Source organism: Myodes glareolus, chromosome 4, assembly GCF_982192425.1.
Source record: "Myodes glareolus chromosome 4, mMyoGla1.1, whole genome shotgun sequence".
Taxonomy (NCBI): Eukaryota; Metazoa; Chordata; class Mammalia; order Rodentia; family Cricetidae; genus Myodes; species Myodes glareolus.
The window spans coordinates 77,353,324-77,367,730 of NC_142029.1; the positions used below are offsets into that span (position 1 = coordinate 77,353,324).

Consider the following 14,407-nt stretch of genomic DNA (forward strand, 5'->3'; position numbering starts at 1 on the left):
ACTTAGAACATCTCTCTGTAGAGAGCAGATAAAGTAATGTTCATAGTGCTCTACACCATAATCTATGTTGATAAAGTCTAGCCATGCATCAAGGCAAATCTACAGAAAATGCCGTTAAGATCCACAATCTTTACCAACCAAAGTGTGAACTGACATGATTGAAAGTACACTGCTAACTTACTGGATACCTCTGATATCAGTAAAATAAAGAGACACATTCTCTTTTTATGTATTTAATATATTAAAAAGGAACATAGTATAAATGCTGTGGTATAAAGAGGATCCATATTTTTCACAGAATTCTTAAAAACGATTTTACAATGAACAAGCGTCAGCATCTTGAAACATGGAAGTATTGTTAAACAAAATTTCAAAACTATAATCCTTGCAGTGAAACATTTTGCCATTTTATCTATGTATCAACATTGCTGTTCCTCTAAAAAGAGTTTATCAACACTGTCTTCTTATGTAAAAATATACAAGTAGATATTTAACTTCCTGAGTGACTAGTCATACATCAAATATAATTTAATGAAAAGATTTTAAAGTTCTTAGAATGAACTAGTATAGATTTATAATGTATGTTTAATTGTGATAAAATTCAAGAGCATACCACAGAATTTGTACTTAAATTCTGAATTAGAAAATATGATTTATCCCCAAGCAAAACCAATAAACTGTTTTAAATAAGCTGTTAATAAAACGGATTACTGAGTTCCATTTTCTCATTTATTAACAAAATGGAGATAGCCATTTCAGACTACCAACTTGGATGTTTCCTACTATATACACCAAAATGATTTCATTACCAAGAAAATCCTTGCAACACAAAAGGGTGAGATAATTAAAAATATTTGCTTTATAATACAACCAATGTATACAGTTCATCTTCCCTAGACTGAAGTGACTGGAATGGTGGGACGTTCTTTTGTATAGAATCCTCCCTCTTCAGAAGCCCTGAGGTACAAACGTGGAGCGCAGTTCTGCCTTCTCTAGGAAACTGATGCTAGGCTGAAAAACTTCTCTTTTTCAAAGACAGGTGGAAAACTGTGGGGCTACTCTGTGCAGTTTTAGAAATATTTCCAGAACAACTTAATGAAGAGGGCCTAAAATGGCCCTGTAAACAATGTCCCTGGAATGCTTGCTAGTGTCGAGATGAGGACCATTTCCCACTTCTACTACTGTCCCTTCTGCTATCATAGTCGTGGCTCCAGCCATCATGGTTCCTGTCGTCATAGTAGAAATCCTCTCGGCCTCCTCTGTAATGATAGTCGGGCCCATGATCAGAGTAGCGCTGCTCACGACTATAGTGTCTATCTGACAGGTAGGGGTGAGAATTCTGTCTTTTACGCTGTAGTGACAATGCATCTTGGCGCCACTGGGAGCTGGAAGACTGGTTAAAGGGATGACCATGTGATTGACCTGATGGCGAAAATCCCGACTGATCTGCATGTGGAGAACCAAATTTCCCAGCATATGACATCTGTCTGAAAACATTGTTCATCTGAGAGGAAAAGAAGTAATTGAAACATTAATTGTAAGCACTTCTTAACAGCAAAGCCAATGGATTAGTCAATCAACAATACATAGAATAAAGAAAAATCAAAATCATCCTTGCCCAGATGTATCCCAAGCGAAATGTAATGACATGTGGTCTAATACCAAAGTTTCATACATACTATTATTTTCAAGACTGTTATAAGCCAACACTCAAAATGACTATACTATGAATCACTGTAACAAACACAGGAAAAACTAGACGCTCACCAGCACTAGGAAAATCTCTGTGAAGGTGGCATACAATCTGAGTGTTAAGAAAATAAACTGAACAAAAAGAAATCTTTATAAGGGAGAAGCACACAGCAGATTCAGAATGGATTCTGAGAAAGACAGCTACAGTAGCAGAAATAGGTCCTGCATCTTAGAAGCTGTTAAGGGTTGATGACAAAAGCTGGGCATAGTGGCGAACGCCTTTAAACCCAGCAGTCTGGAGGCAGCAACAGGCAGATCTCTGTGAGTTCAAGGGTAGCCTGGTCTACAGAGCTCTAGGACAGCAGTGCTACATAGTGAGACTGCCACAAAAAAGAAAAAAACATCAGAAGGCAGCTGATTTGAGTTTTAGGGTAGGTCTCATATTACAAAAACCACTTCAGGTAAGTTGGTCTAGAAGATACGTGTTAAATTATTAAAACTGTAATGATCATGGTAGCCTAAACAGCCAACAAAGTATTAAGAATTAAAATAAACAGTTACTTATGCTTAAAGGACATAAGTAATAAAACTGACTGAGAAGTGATAAGTTATCTGATGTAACAGGAATACTTTAGCCCAAGTACGACTTTGTCTTAGCAACTCAATTGGGAAAAAAACTGCCTACCACTGCTTGCCGCTGATAATCTTCTGGAGAAGAGAAGGACCTCTGAACCATCTGTGCTGATGGAGTCATGTTACCCACTGTCCTTTCATAGCTGCAAAGAGAAAGCAGGAATGATGAGTGGTCATCATTCAACAAACACTCAACACCAGTTAGTCATGAGCAAGACAGTTCTCAATGATGAAAGTGATTAAAACAAGGACAGTTCCTATGTGTTAGGGGATTGGAATAGCTGGAGCAAAGGGCACTGTACTTTAGGTCGGCTGATTAGGACAGCCTTTCTGAAAAAGACACATTTAAAGTTCTGTAACATGATGTTTTCTGGGAACACTGTTTTCCTCTTGTGTTACCTATCACCTTTACCAATACAATGGGAGACACAAAGACAACAGGGCTAGCACACAACTGAAGTATTAACTCCTTGACTCTACAGAACAAAAACGTATTGGTCCTCAAGCCAATGCCATCGTTCAGACTGAGATTTTTTTTGTCTAGCTATAAATGAAGGAAATAATAAAGAAACTAAATTTGACTTTAACTTGAGAAATTAGGGAGGTAGGTAATGATGAGACATTAAAGTGAAAAGGTTTGGATAACATTTGTTTCTCATTTTAGTGTTGCTTTAGACTCGGTGGAGGTAGGGGGAAAGGGAGAGGCTCTCAGAGCAGATCATGTGTCCAGATTCTAAGAGAGGCAAAAATTACAGTTTACTTTATGCCAGAGTATTAAAATAATCCACCCTAGCCTATGATTAAAGTTAAAAAAAGTGGCTAGCATACTTATTCAACCCTCTCAAGAAATTCTAAGGGGAAGAAGATCTTTGCTCCATTTAGGATACCTCTGACTGTTATATGAAAGTAGCTGAAGAGTGTCAACTGATGAGTGTTTAAACACCACTAACTGATTTCGGCTGGCAAAAAAGAACACAGGGAAAGCAATGTTTTTGTACTAATGCTTTTTATAATTCCTCCTTCCACCATTTCTCTTCACAGCAGCCATCCAATTCTCTCCGGCTTTGGCAATGCCTTAATTCAAACCAACTTTCATCCAACAGTCCCACAAGGTCACTTGCCAATAGCTTCCTAATTGGTATTTCTTTCACTAATATCTTTTCTAACACATTCTTCTCCCACTGCAATCAAGTAACTCGTTAAACTTCTAACTTCGTATCATCATTTGACTTAAAAATATTTTAATGCTTTTTTCCTGTTTAGAATAAATCCTCTAAAACTTGACTGTAGCTCTATGAGACACTTACTCAGTCTTTATGTACTTCATCAAAATTCCCTACTGCCTTCACTGCACTGGCTTCTTTCAGTTCCTCATCCATCTGCATCATCTCCTGCTGTTAAAACTCTCTCAAAGCATTTTCTACTTCTCAAGAGAACTAATTATAGTAATTAAACAGGTAGCCACGAAGTACATGTGCTCATCTAAATTCAAAGTTCCACCTGGCAGTGTATCATTCTATGGCTTGATCAGACCAACCAGGTTTGTCTCCACACACTGCTTAAAAACTGCTTAAATCTGGGCAAGTTAACCTCCATTCCATATTATCTGCACCAAAAGTAGAGAGAGAAATCCTATTTCATGGTAGATTCAAGAAGTAACTGAGGGGCTGGAGAGATGGCTCAATGGTTAAGAGCATTGCCCGCTCTTCCAAAAGTCCTGAGTTCAATTCCCAGCAACCACATGGTGGCTCACAACCATCTGTAACAAGGTCTGGTGCCCTCTTCTGGCCTTCAGGCATACACATGGACAGAATTATGCATACATAATAAATAAATAAATAAATATTTTAAAAAAAGAAGTAACTGAGATCATACACAGAAAGGATTTGGTGAGGCACTCAATAGGTAACAGGTATGTGCTCAATTCTTCAAAGAAAGCCCTTTATGAATGATCATTATGACAAACATTTTTTGTCTCAATTCCATCTGTTTATGTGGGTAGGACATATCTTTACAAACACACATGACTATAGTTGCATTTCATTTAGTGCAAAAGAACCACACAATCTATCTGCATCCAGCCTCCTTAGAAAACAGAGGCATGACATTGATCCAGCAGAGCCAGCGGCAAAACAGCTGGAGCATTATGAAGGAAATCATTCCCTCATGCATTGAGGTCATTCCTTCAGAAACTTTCTGACAAATGACTTAGTAAGTGAGAAACAGTACCTGTTAGGAGATGTGGAGGTAGGACTTAAATTTCCGACATGATGCTGGGGATATGACACACTGGTATCCTGAGAGGCGTGACTACTTCCTAAAACATAATTTAAAATTTCTAATTGAAAACCAAAAAGCCCAACAATTTGAAATGTCTCATCCAGTCTAAATTACCACAAAAGAGATAAACAGTTTAAAAGCAACACCAACTGCCCTCAACTAAAACAAAACAATGAAAACCATCACTCAAATTGCTATAGACTACCTCACAGGTTTTTAAGTAGGTAATACCAGAAAAAGAAAGCATTCCAAACAAGATACTACCTAATGCAGAAACAGCTGATCTGGCCATGATGTACTGTGGGACTGCATGGATGGAAAGCCTTAGCCTATCTTCACAAAACAGCGGCAAAGCCGGGCAGTGGTGGCACAATTGGGAGGCAGAAGCAGGCGGATCTCTGCAAGTTCAAGGCCAGCCTGGTCTACAAGAGCTAGTTCCAGGACAGGCTCCAAAGCTACAGAGAAACCCTGTCTCAAAAACCACAGAAGCAACAAAATCACTGTTTGTAAATCACAGAGTATTTTCATATTTAGCTCCCTAATCCAATCTTTAAAATATTAGTCTGGTATGACATCGACATGTACAATCCCAGCATTTGGGGATAAAAGCAGGAGGATCAAGAGTTCAAGGCCAGACTTGGCTACACAGTGAGTTTGAAGCTAGCCTAAAATACCTGTCTTAAAAACAAAAACAGAACAAAAAACAAACAAAAAAAAACCTGGAATAAAGCAAACAAACAAACAACCTGGAATGGTAGTAGTGAAAGAAAAAGAAACCAAAAGCCTCTCCTTATTACCACTATACCTGAGTCATTACCTGATCTAAACTGAATTTTGATGGGCTTCCCGAAAAGTTTGATTCCATTGAGAAGATTCATGGCATAAGGAACAGACACTTCGTGTTTGAAATTCACAAATGCAAATTGCTTCAACTTGCCATCTTTATCTTTTGGAATTTTCACCTTTATTACTGGCCCAGCCTACAAAAGAAAAGGATTCAGAACTTAAACAAGGCAATTTCAGGAAAACATTGAAAGTTCAGAAATAAACAAGAATGCAAGCACACAGTGGCACATGCCTGTATTGTCAGTAGTCAGGAGGTGCAGGCAGGAGGATTGGTTCAAAGTCAGCCTCGGAGTCCCAGGCTATCAAGGCTACAGAGACTGTGTTTCTGTCTCAAATACTACAAAGAGAACACAAAGTTTTAAACAATAGTATGTAATCAATGAAAAGTTTCTGCACCCTGATAAGCCTCTCCTCCAACGCAGCAATCCAAATCAGACCAAAACAAACCGAATAAGAAAAAGTCCAAGTTTAAGGGATAAACCGCTCCAGGATGATTTTCCAGCCCCCCCCCCCCCAAAGAGGAGACAGGTAAGAGATCAGAAAACCATATGTCTGTTTTCTGGGGGGCGGTTTAAATACCCTGTGGGAGTGGTCTTGAGCATCTCTCGGGAAGCCCTCATCATTTGGCAGGCCTAGATATGGCATGGTTTGAGAGAGATGGGGGAAGAGGCTTGGGGTGGAACTTCCACCAGAACATTTCAGACTCTTTGGGTACATGGATGCCAGGGGCTGGGGTGAAGCTTCCACCAGAACAACCAAGATCTCAATAAAAGCCGGGCGGTGGTGGCGCATGCCTTTAATCCCAGCACTCAGGAGGCAGAGGCAGGTGGATTTCCATAAATTTGTGGCCAGCCTGGCCTACAAGTGCTAGTTCCAGCGCTACAGAGAAATCCTGTCTCAAAAAAAAAGATATTATTAAAAACAGAAAGGAGTCAGGAGTCAGGGAAGTGGTGCACACCTTTAATCTCAGCACTCGGGAGGCAGAGGCAGGCAGATCTCTGTGAGTTCGAGGCCAGCTTGGCCTACAAGAGCTAGTTTCAGGGCAGGTTTCAAAGCTACAGAGAAACCCAGTCTCTCGAAAAGTTTAAAAAAAAAGACTTCCGCATCGATCAACTATAATCAGAGATTGAGCCATGAAGCAGGGCAGGATCGGTCTAACTTTTCGGACTTTTGGGATAAACATGCCAATGCTGTTTTCCTACGTTAAGTTTATTAGAGTTTTAGAAACACTTCAATGTCTGCAATTTCACGAGCAAGTTAAGCGAACGGAGAAGCGGAAACGTGTGAGACGAAGCAAAGCCCAATAAACTCACAAGAGAAGGCGAGGTACCCAGGAAAGGGAAAGTAATGCTGCGGTTCCGCCTCAGGTTCCTGGCCCTTCACAGGCACTAAGACGCCGACACCCACATCGTCAGACGTCACTTTTGACCCGAACGCCCCAGGGTTCCGGCCTGGCGCGCTCCGCTCCCGACGTGGGCCCCGGACTGCCCCAGCCGCCCTAGGACCGTGCCCGCACCTTACCTGGTGGAAGAGCTCGAAGAGGAGCTCCTCGGTCACCTTCGTCTCCAGGTTACCCACGAAGAGAGTGCGGTCGGCCTCTGCGGCCGCCGCCCCCATCTCCGCCGGGATTCCAGTCTCTGGCCTAGTCGGACTGCTCGCGGGTGGCCGGCCGACCTTACTGCGCACTCTCAGAGACACCCGCGTCCTCTCGTTCTGACGTCACGACGTAAACGCCCTTCTCGCGCGAGCGCAGGGCCGCTACGCATGCGCGTGGGAGCCCGTTTCCGGCGGCGGTACCTTCCGCCGTTGCGTTGAAAATGGCGGCTGTGGTCAGTAACGGTTGCCTCCGACGCGGGCTGGAGTGATCTGCGGCGCTGCCGAGAGCCCAGTTTGGTCGACGTACGTCAGGCAAACACTGCGGGCAGTGTTTGAAGATGGCTCAGAACTCGGCGTCTCTGTCGGCCGGCGATCAAGCCAACAGGGTGGCCTATCGGTCCTCTCAAGGAGATCTCAACCAACGTACCATGGCTTGGGCGATGGTCTCCGGAGACAGCTTCCTGGTGACCAGTCTTGAACCGAATCAGGCAGGACCTCGCCCGCCAGCGCGACCCAGCGTTCGGACCGACAGACGTCGAATGCCCGTCGGTGGCCGCAGCCGAAGCCGCCAAGGCAGATTCTCGCCTTACCCGATCCCTGGCGTCAAGCTCGACCTCTTAAGAAGTGTGCTGCAACAGCGTCTGGTTGCCATGGGAACTGCCCTGGCAGCCCGCATCTCGGCGTAGAACGAATGCCTCCTCTCCCTTAGCTTGCAAACAAGGCCTCTCTGAAATCATTTGTTGGTGTAACGGCAGTTTTATTTTTACTGGTGTATTTTCACCGAGGTTGGCAGATAATATAGCCTGTCAAAGTAGAGTTTGGCCGGGCTTAGTGACACTCGTTTTTAATCTCATGAGACGGGCTCTGAGTTCCAGGCCAACCTGTTTTAGCTAGTTTGGGGGCGTCTTAATAGCGATCCTTATGGGGCCAAGAAGGATGTAGGAGGGATTTTCCAAATGACTGAATGTAGTCTCTTGTCCAGACTGGTCGAGACTTGCCATGTATTAAGGATGGTCTTGAAATTGTCCTCCTGCCTGCCTGTGCCTTGTAGGTGCTGAGATTTACAGGCGTGAGCCACACACCCAGCTTGAGTGACAGTTACTCAATACAAAATCCAGCTGTATCTGATTTCCACAACCCTCCCTGAACTCAAGCTTTCTTAACTACCTTCCTCTTTACTTTAGACTACCCTTGAATTTGTGTTAGGGAAAACAAATTATCACACTGCTTTATCCTTAACATCTTTCCTCACTACCTCACAGAGTCCCCCAGCTCCCCCACATCCCCCCCACCCACGTGCTCCGTTTTTTACTAATGTCTACAGACTCCATTTTTTTTCCCCCTAAGGGTGTCACTCTGTAACCTTGGCCGTTCTGGGCCAACAAACTTGTTTCCCAAGTACTGGGATTAGAGGTGTGCCCCACCAGACCTGGACAGACACGCAAAACACAAGTACTGTTCCACTTTAAGCCAATGTGCATACTCTTCCAAAGACTTCAAATGGATTGTTATATGTGTCATGTCATTAACTCCAAGTTTTTGTTTGTTTTTTGTTGTTGGTTTTTGTTTGTTTGTTTGTTTGTTTGTTTGTTTTTCAAGACAGGCTTTCTCTGTGTAGCTTTGGAGCCTGTCCTGGCACTAGCTCTTGCATACCAGGCTGGCTTCAAACTCACAAAGATCCTCTTGCCTCTGCCTCCCAAGTGCTGGGATTAAAGGCGTGCGCCACCACCGCCCGGCATGTCATGTCATTAACTCCAAGTTTAGTGTGAATGCTGGTACAAAATAAACTGGTGGAGCCTAAGTTGTGTCACAGCCACTCCTTATTGTTCTGCTCACTATGATCACCTGAAGTCTTTTGTCTTTACTCTTGAGTCCTGGAACTTAGGGCCTTCCTGTACTGCCCAGGTTGGTCTAGAACTGGAAATCCTTCCTAAGCATCCCTAGTGATAGGTGTGTACCCAGCAGCAGGTCAACTTCACACATCCCTGCCCTCAAGAGCCATGAATGCATTCTGAATGGAGAAGCTAATCGGAAATGGCCACACTCAACTGTTCATTAAATGTAGTAATGCTGTTCGGTATTGGTTGTAATTGCTTCCCATGATAACTGTTACTATGGTTATCTTAGGTGGCTGATCGTTCCTATGCTGTTCCCCAGAGTAGTATTGGGAGAAAGTTTGTGGGATTTTTGTTTTGTCCTCAGACCCTTGTCTAGTCAGACTCGCTTAATTGAGATACAGCAAAATCACCACATACTACCATATCTTAAGATGAGAATTTCAGTAGAATGACTGGTACAGGGAGAAGATAGGAAATCGTGCTAAAGGAAGGATGCTGGCAGAATATTATTAGCTACTTTTCACTGAGTGTGTGGCATTGTGTTAGAGGCAGGTGCAGTAGGTTGAGCTGATTGAATTCTGTGCCTGCTGTTGTCTGCATCAGGCACTTAGAATTAAAAAGTGAACAAGATATATCTGTGGCTTTGCTCTAACAGAACTTTATGGTATGTTAGAAGGATATTTATGTTGCTGGGGTAGTTCAAGGTCATCCAGTTGAGGTAGAACTTAGCCTTTCAGCTAAGGTCCTTTATCAGAATATGCAACACAGACACAGCTTGGGGTAGTTACTTTGACAGTTTTTCTGAAGATTATCTGTTTATTTATTTGAAACAGATTCTCTGTGTAGTTTTGGAGCCTGTCCTGGAACTCTCTCTGTAGACCAGGCTGGCCTCAAACTCAGAGATCCTTCTGCCTCTGCCTCCTGAGTATTGAGATTAAAGACGTTCACCACTACTGCTTGGCTGAAGATAATTTATAACAAAACTGTCCCAGATACCTGTAAGGAAGTTAACTGAGCTTTAATTGGAAGTCATAGTTGAGAAAATTCCACTTATATGCTATGGGTTTTAGACTGGGGAGGGATAGTGAAATGAAGCTTGAAGAAATAGCGCAGTCCCAAAAGTTAGAGATGTCTCGTGTTAAACAATAGCACCTCCAAAGGCAGGAAGTTAGCTACCAGAGAATTCAGAAGAGGTTGAATCCTGAGTTTATCAAATGCTTTGTGTGCAAAGTAGGGCTAAAGACTTCATGTCTTGCCCATTTATCTAATTCTCTACTAAGAAGACATTCTGTTGAGGTTGAACATTGGAAGGTAGGTATTAAGAAATTTTATTATTAAAAATGGTAGTACCTCAGCAAATGAGGGTACTATATAGTATGAAAGATGGTGCTAATTGAAGATCATGGCAGGCTAAGTACTCATCACCTTGGAGGTGGCTTGGTATTAAATAGTTTATGGGACATACCCTACCTAAGATTTCTAAATGAAGAAACAAAACCTATCATGAATACCTAAAAGTGCACTTGGGCAAAGAAGGAGTTGGAGGGAGCTGTCTTCATTTCTGTTCTGATGTTTATATGGTCATCAGGAGTCTGGCTCTAGTTGGGTAATACTGTAACATGGTTTATTGTGTCTCCTTGGGAAGGAAGAGAACCTTCACATAAACGCTCTTATTTTATGTGAGAGTCAATGGATGCCAAATCCTTGTTCTTAGTATATGGAAAAGTGTGGAAGTTAGTGTGTCACAAAGACTATACCGTGGAAGCAGGAACCAGCATAAATCTTTGAAGTTACCTGAAATGGATAACTAAATGCTACCAAGAACAGATTGTGTCATTGGGCTCATGCACAGAGTGAGTGGCCTTGCAGTGCTGGCATTGCGCAGGCTAACCTATGACATGAGTTCTAAGAATAGTCTGGAAAGTTAGCATGTCTTTATAAGCACCTGGGGTAAGTAGTTGGATAGCTTTGTTGAAGTGGGCTCCTTTTATCATGCTTTCTGTACAGAATTAAAATCTTAAAAGAACATTCAGGATGTTAAAAGGAGACCAGTGGAGCCATTGAGAGAAGATAGAAGCTTGTGGAAAGCCTGAAGGACCTGAGTTCCATTCCTGGATCCCACAATGAAAGAAGAGCCTGCTCCCCAAAATTGTCCTCTGATCCTACACAACAGCTCATGTGCATGTGTGCATACACACATGCAGGTACAAAATAGTAAATGAATGCTAATTTTTTTTAAATGAGATCATTGAAGGGACTAGTAACAAAAGGAGACCAGTGAGCTTTCCCTTTAGTATTAGATGATATTTACAAGAGTGACTGTAGAAGGAAAGCCAGGGGAAGAAAGGAAGGAAATACAAGAAAGAAGAGTCATCATCTGAAGACCTCAGTGTCTTTCCAGTCAAGTCTCACACCGTTCATTTTTCCAGACCCCATTAAGATACATCTTTGGAACTGAGTTGTGGTGGCCCAGGTTAATCCCAGCAATCGGGAGGCAGAGACAGAAAGATCTCTGAGTTCAAAGCCAGCCTGGTCCACAGAGCGAATTCCAGGACAACCAGGACTACACACAGAAACCCTGTCTCAAAACACAAGATGTATCTTTGGTCTTTCCAGTTTCTGTAAAAACTGTTTTCTTTTTGTTTGCAAAAAAAAAAAAAATGCAGAACTTTGAATATGGCTCCAATGCCCCGACCTTTCTGCCTCTCCCTGTTTATTTACAAGGTCTTTCTTCCTCAGCTAATAGCCACGTCATTCCTCAACTGATCCAATGTTTTGTCCCTGTGATGGCTTCTACTCCCTGACCTGTCTGTAGGTGGACACACTCTCTTCTTCCCCTCACACTCTTCCTTTTCCCTCCCTCCCCTTGTCACAACCACTCAGTATTTCTCAGTCTATTCTCAAGTCCTTCACTAGCTATAAAAGCTACAACTTAAATGATGCAAGGACAGTGAATTTGGCAAATGATACGTGTTTTATGACCTTAGGTCGCCCAATGTGTGACAGCATGTTAAAAGTTCAAGTAGCTTCTTCAGAGGAAGGTACTACTTTGCTTTACTTGAAGCAGTGTTTGATAGCTTCTCTGTACATTTAATTTTTGCATATTTCATTCCCAGAAAGATACTCTTCTGCAAGAATAACTGGAGACACTGCTAATGTTTTAGTGGGATACATTTTCTCATATATTGAAAATTATAGAGTGGGGAAGATTTTAATAAGTTTCCAAAGTGTTCTTGGGCGAAGAGTTTGGTCATCAAGGTAGAGAAACCTAAGCTGTTCTGCACAGGATTGACTTTTTACCTGTCAATGTCCTGTTGGGCAGGTGGGAGGGAACAAACATGCAACTGAAGATCCCCTGACACAGGACGAAGACTGATGTTAATAATGACGATGTCTCTTTATGTAGACAGGTAAGCACAGTTATTTCTTGGGGATACTATGTTTTGTTTTGTTTTGTTTTTAAAATAATGGTTTAGTTGGACTTTTACCGTGGAATATCTGAGGGCAGCACTCCTTTAGTAAGCACATCTAAATCATATAAAAATATTTTGCTTTTGGATTTTCGATCATCTCAGAGTCCCTAGTACATAGTGACTAAGAACTTGCACCATCCAACATACATACGTGTGGTTTTCTGTGATCTCACAAATCTACATTGTCAGGTCTTATAGTCCTCTGGGTGGCTGTTCACTTCTGCCGCACACCTAACTTCTCTCATCCCCTAACTAGGTCACCATTTGTCTCCCTGTTAAACTTAATGATTGACTCTACAATGTAAAACCTAATTTTAACCAGATTAAACTTGAAGAAGTATGTTAAACTGCAGAGTTGGGCAAGTGTGATAAGTATTTGATACTGTGCCTTCCTAGCAACTCCTTACCCTCTATCTTTGGTTTTCCTTTGTCTTGGAGCCCACCCTTCATGTTATAATGCTTCACACCTAAATCCAGGGACAGATGCACTCTGTTCTGTTTCATCTAATGTAAGTTTTCTGGAGACGTTCAACATGCTTACTTTTTTTATGTCTATAAAGTCTTCCCTAGGAAATAGTGCTTCTTTAGTGACTGAATGAATAGACTTTATAGACAAGGTGGGTGGTGGCAGCGCACGCCTTTAATCCCAGTACTCTGAGGCAGAGGCAGGTGGCTTCTGAGTTCAAAGTCAGTCTGCTCTACTAGAGCTAGTTCCAGAATAGCTAAGACTATTACACAGAGAAACCCTGTCTCAAAAAAAAAAAAAAAAAAAAAAAAAAACATAGGCTATTTCTCCTTAGACTCAAAACTGAAGAAGGAACATTCCAAGAAGGCAAAGGCAGTATTTTTTCATTTTAATTTAGCATGTTTATGCAACATTCCATGGCAGCTGTGTGGAGGTCAGAGGCCATCAATCCAAGTCAATTCTGTCATACCCATGGGTTCCAGAAATGGAACTGGTACCAAATACCTCTTGGCTGTCAAACTATCTTGCTAGCCATGAGGACAGCATTTGTTAGCACTTTGGTGTAAGATGATCTTACTGGAGTAGACGTGTGTAACATTAAGGCAAATTATGCTTTAAAGTTTGCTTCAGTTTTCAATCAAACTGTCTCTGAGACTGTAATAAAAAGTTAGATCCTAACCCAAGATTTCAGCTGGCACTTATGCATGTGAATATTTACAACATCTAGCATTTTTCTTATTTATAAATAAGAAAAGTGGAGGCATGGAGAACATCCCAGAATAGATAATTGGTAAAGAATGTGGGTACTCCTCCATTCTGTATTGTTGCGAGCCATGTCACAGAGGTTGCTTAGCCGTTCATCACAATCATACTGTGATGGGTTAGTAATTTTTTTGTAAAGAGTCAGTTAGGAAATATTTCAGATATTGTGAGCCAAGAGACAAAGTTAAGACCTGTATAGGTGTAGAATCAAAATGGCTAAACATAGCAAGTATCACCAGTCTTTAACAATTAGACTATGGTGCTTAGAGTTATCCCCAGTGACTTGTAATGCCTTATACAAATACCCAGATCCTGACTTCCCATGATGGTGCTGTGGAGTTTTTTTGCTTAACAAGATAGTGATATGCCAACTTCTTACCTGTCCAGATAGTGTCCACACAACAAGGCCAAATAACTGTTACAAAAGGGTTCCCATTTTATTTTATTTCAAGGTGTTCCCCCTTAGGATTTTGCCTGTTGTTTCTGTCTCTCACAGTATATGTTCCTTATTAACACTTTTTTATTGTCTCTGATCTGATGAGTTTACACCCCACACTTTTAGTTCATTATTCCCAGTACAACAATGGGAACTTACATAATATATTCTGATGAAATTCAAAATATAAGAGTAATTGGTGGGCTGAAGAGATAGTGCAATGGCTTTATGAGGGCTTGCTATGCAAGCATGGGGACCTGAGTTCAAGTCCCTAGCACTGACATCAAACGGAGCAAAGATAGGCAGATCACAGGAGCATGCTAACCAGCCAACCTAGCTAAAATCCATCTTCAGGTTCAGTGAGAGGCTCTGTCATGCGGAAATC

At 41.8% G+C, this 14,407-nt stretch overlaps 2 protein-coding genes across 5 annotated transcripts; one reads left to right on the forward strand and one right to left on the reverse strand.

The window, feature by feature from the left end:
• Positions 1-217: 217 nt before the first annotated feature.
• Rbm7 (RNA binding motif protein 7) lies at positions 218-7,113 on the reverse strand. 4 transcript variants are annotated; one of them, XM_087905617.1, is made up of 6 exons: positions 6,973-7,113; positions 5,684-5,788; positions 5,423-5,585; positions 4,555-4,642; positions 2,378-2,468; positions 218-1,504 (listed from the first exon to the last, which is right to left on the reverse strand). In XM_087905617.1, exons 3-6 carry the CDS (start codon positions 5,481-5,483, stop codon positions 1,145-1,147), a joined length of 600 nt encoding a protein of 199 aa, XP_087761743.1. In that variant the 5' UTR covers positions 5,484-5,585; positions 5,684-5,788; positions 6,973-7,113; the 3' UTR covers positions 218-1,144. The 4 variants fall into 4 exon arrangements, with proteins under 4 accessions (XP_087761743.1, XP_087761742.1, XP_087761744.1 ...); XM_087905616.1 differs by lacking the exon at positions 5,684-5,788 and having other exon boundaries at positions 6,973-7,106; XM_087905618.1 differs by lacking the exons at positions 5,684-5,788; positions 6,973-7,113 and adding an exon at positions 6,765-6,882.
• A 191-nt stretch (positions 7,114-7,304) lies between these two features.
• Positions 7,305-8,848, forward strand: C4H11orf71 (chromosome 4 C11orf71 homolog). Its single transcript, XM_085688704.2, has one exon. It carries the CDS (start codon positions 7,386-7,388, stop codon positions 7,731-7,733), a length of 348 nt encoding a protein of 115 aa, XP_085544830.1. The 5' UTR covers positions 7,305-7,385; the 3' UTR covers positions 7,734-8,848.
• Positions 8,849-14,407: the final 5,559 nt, after the last annotated feature.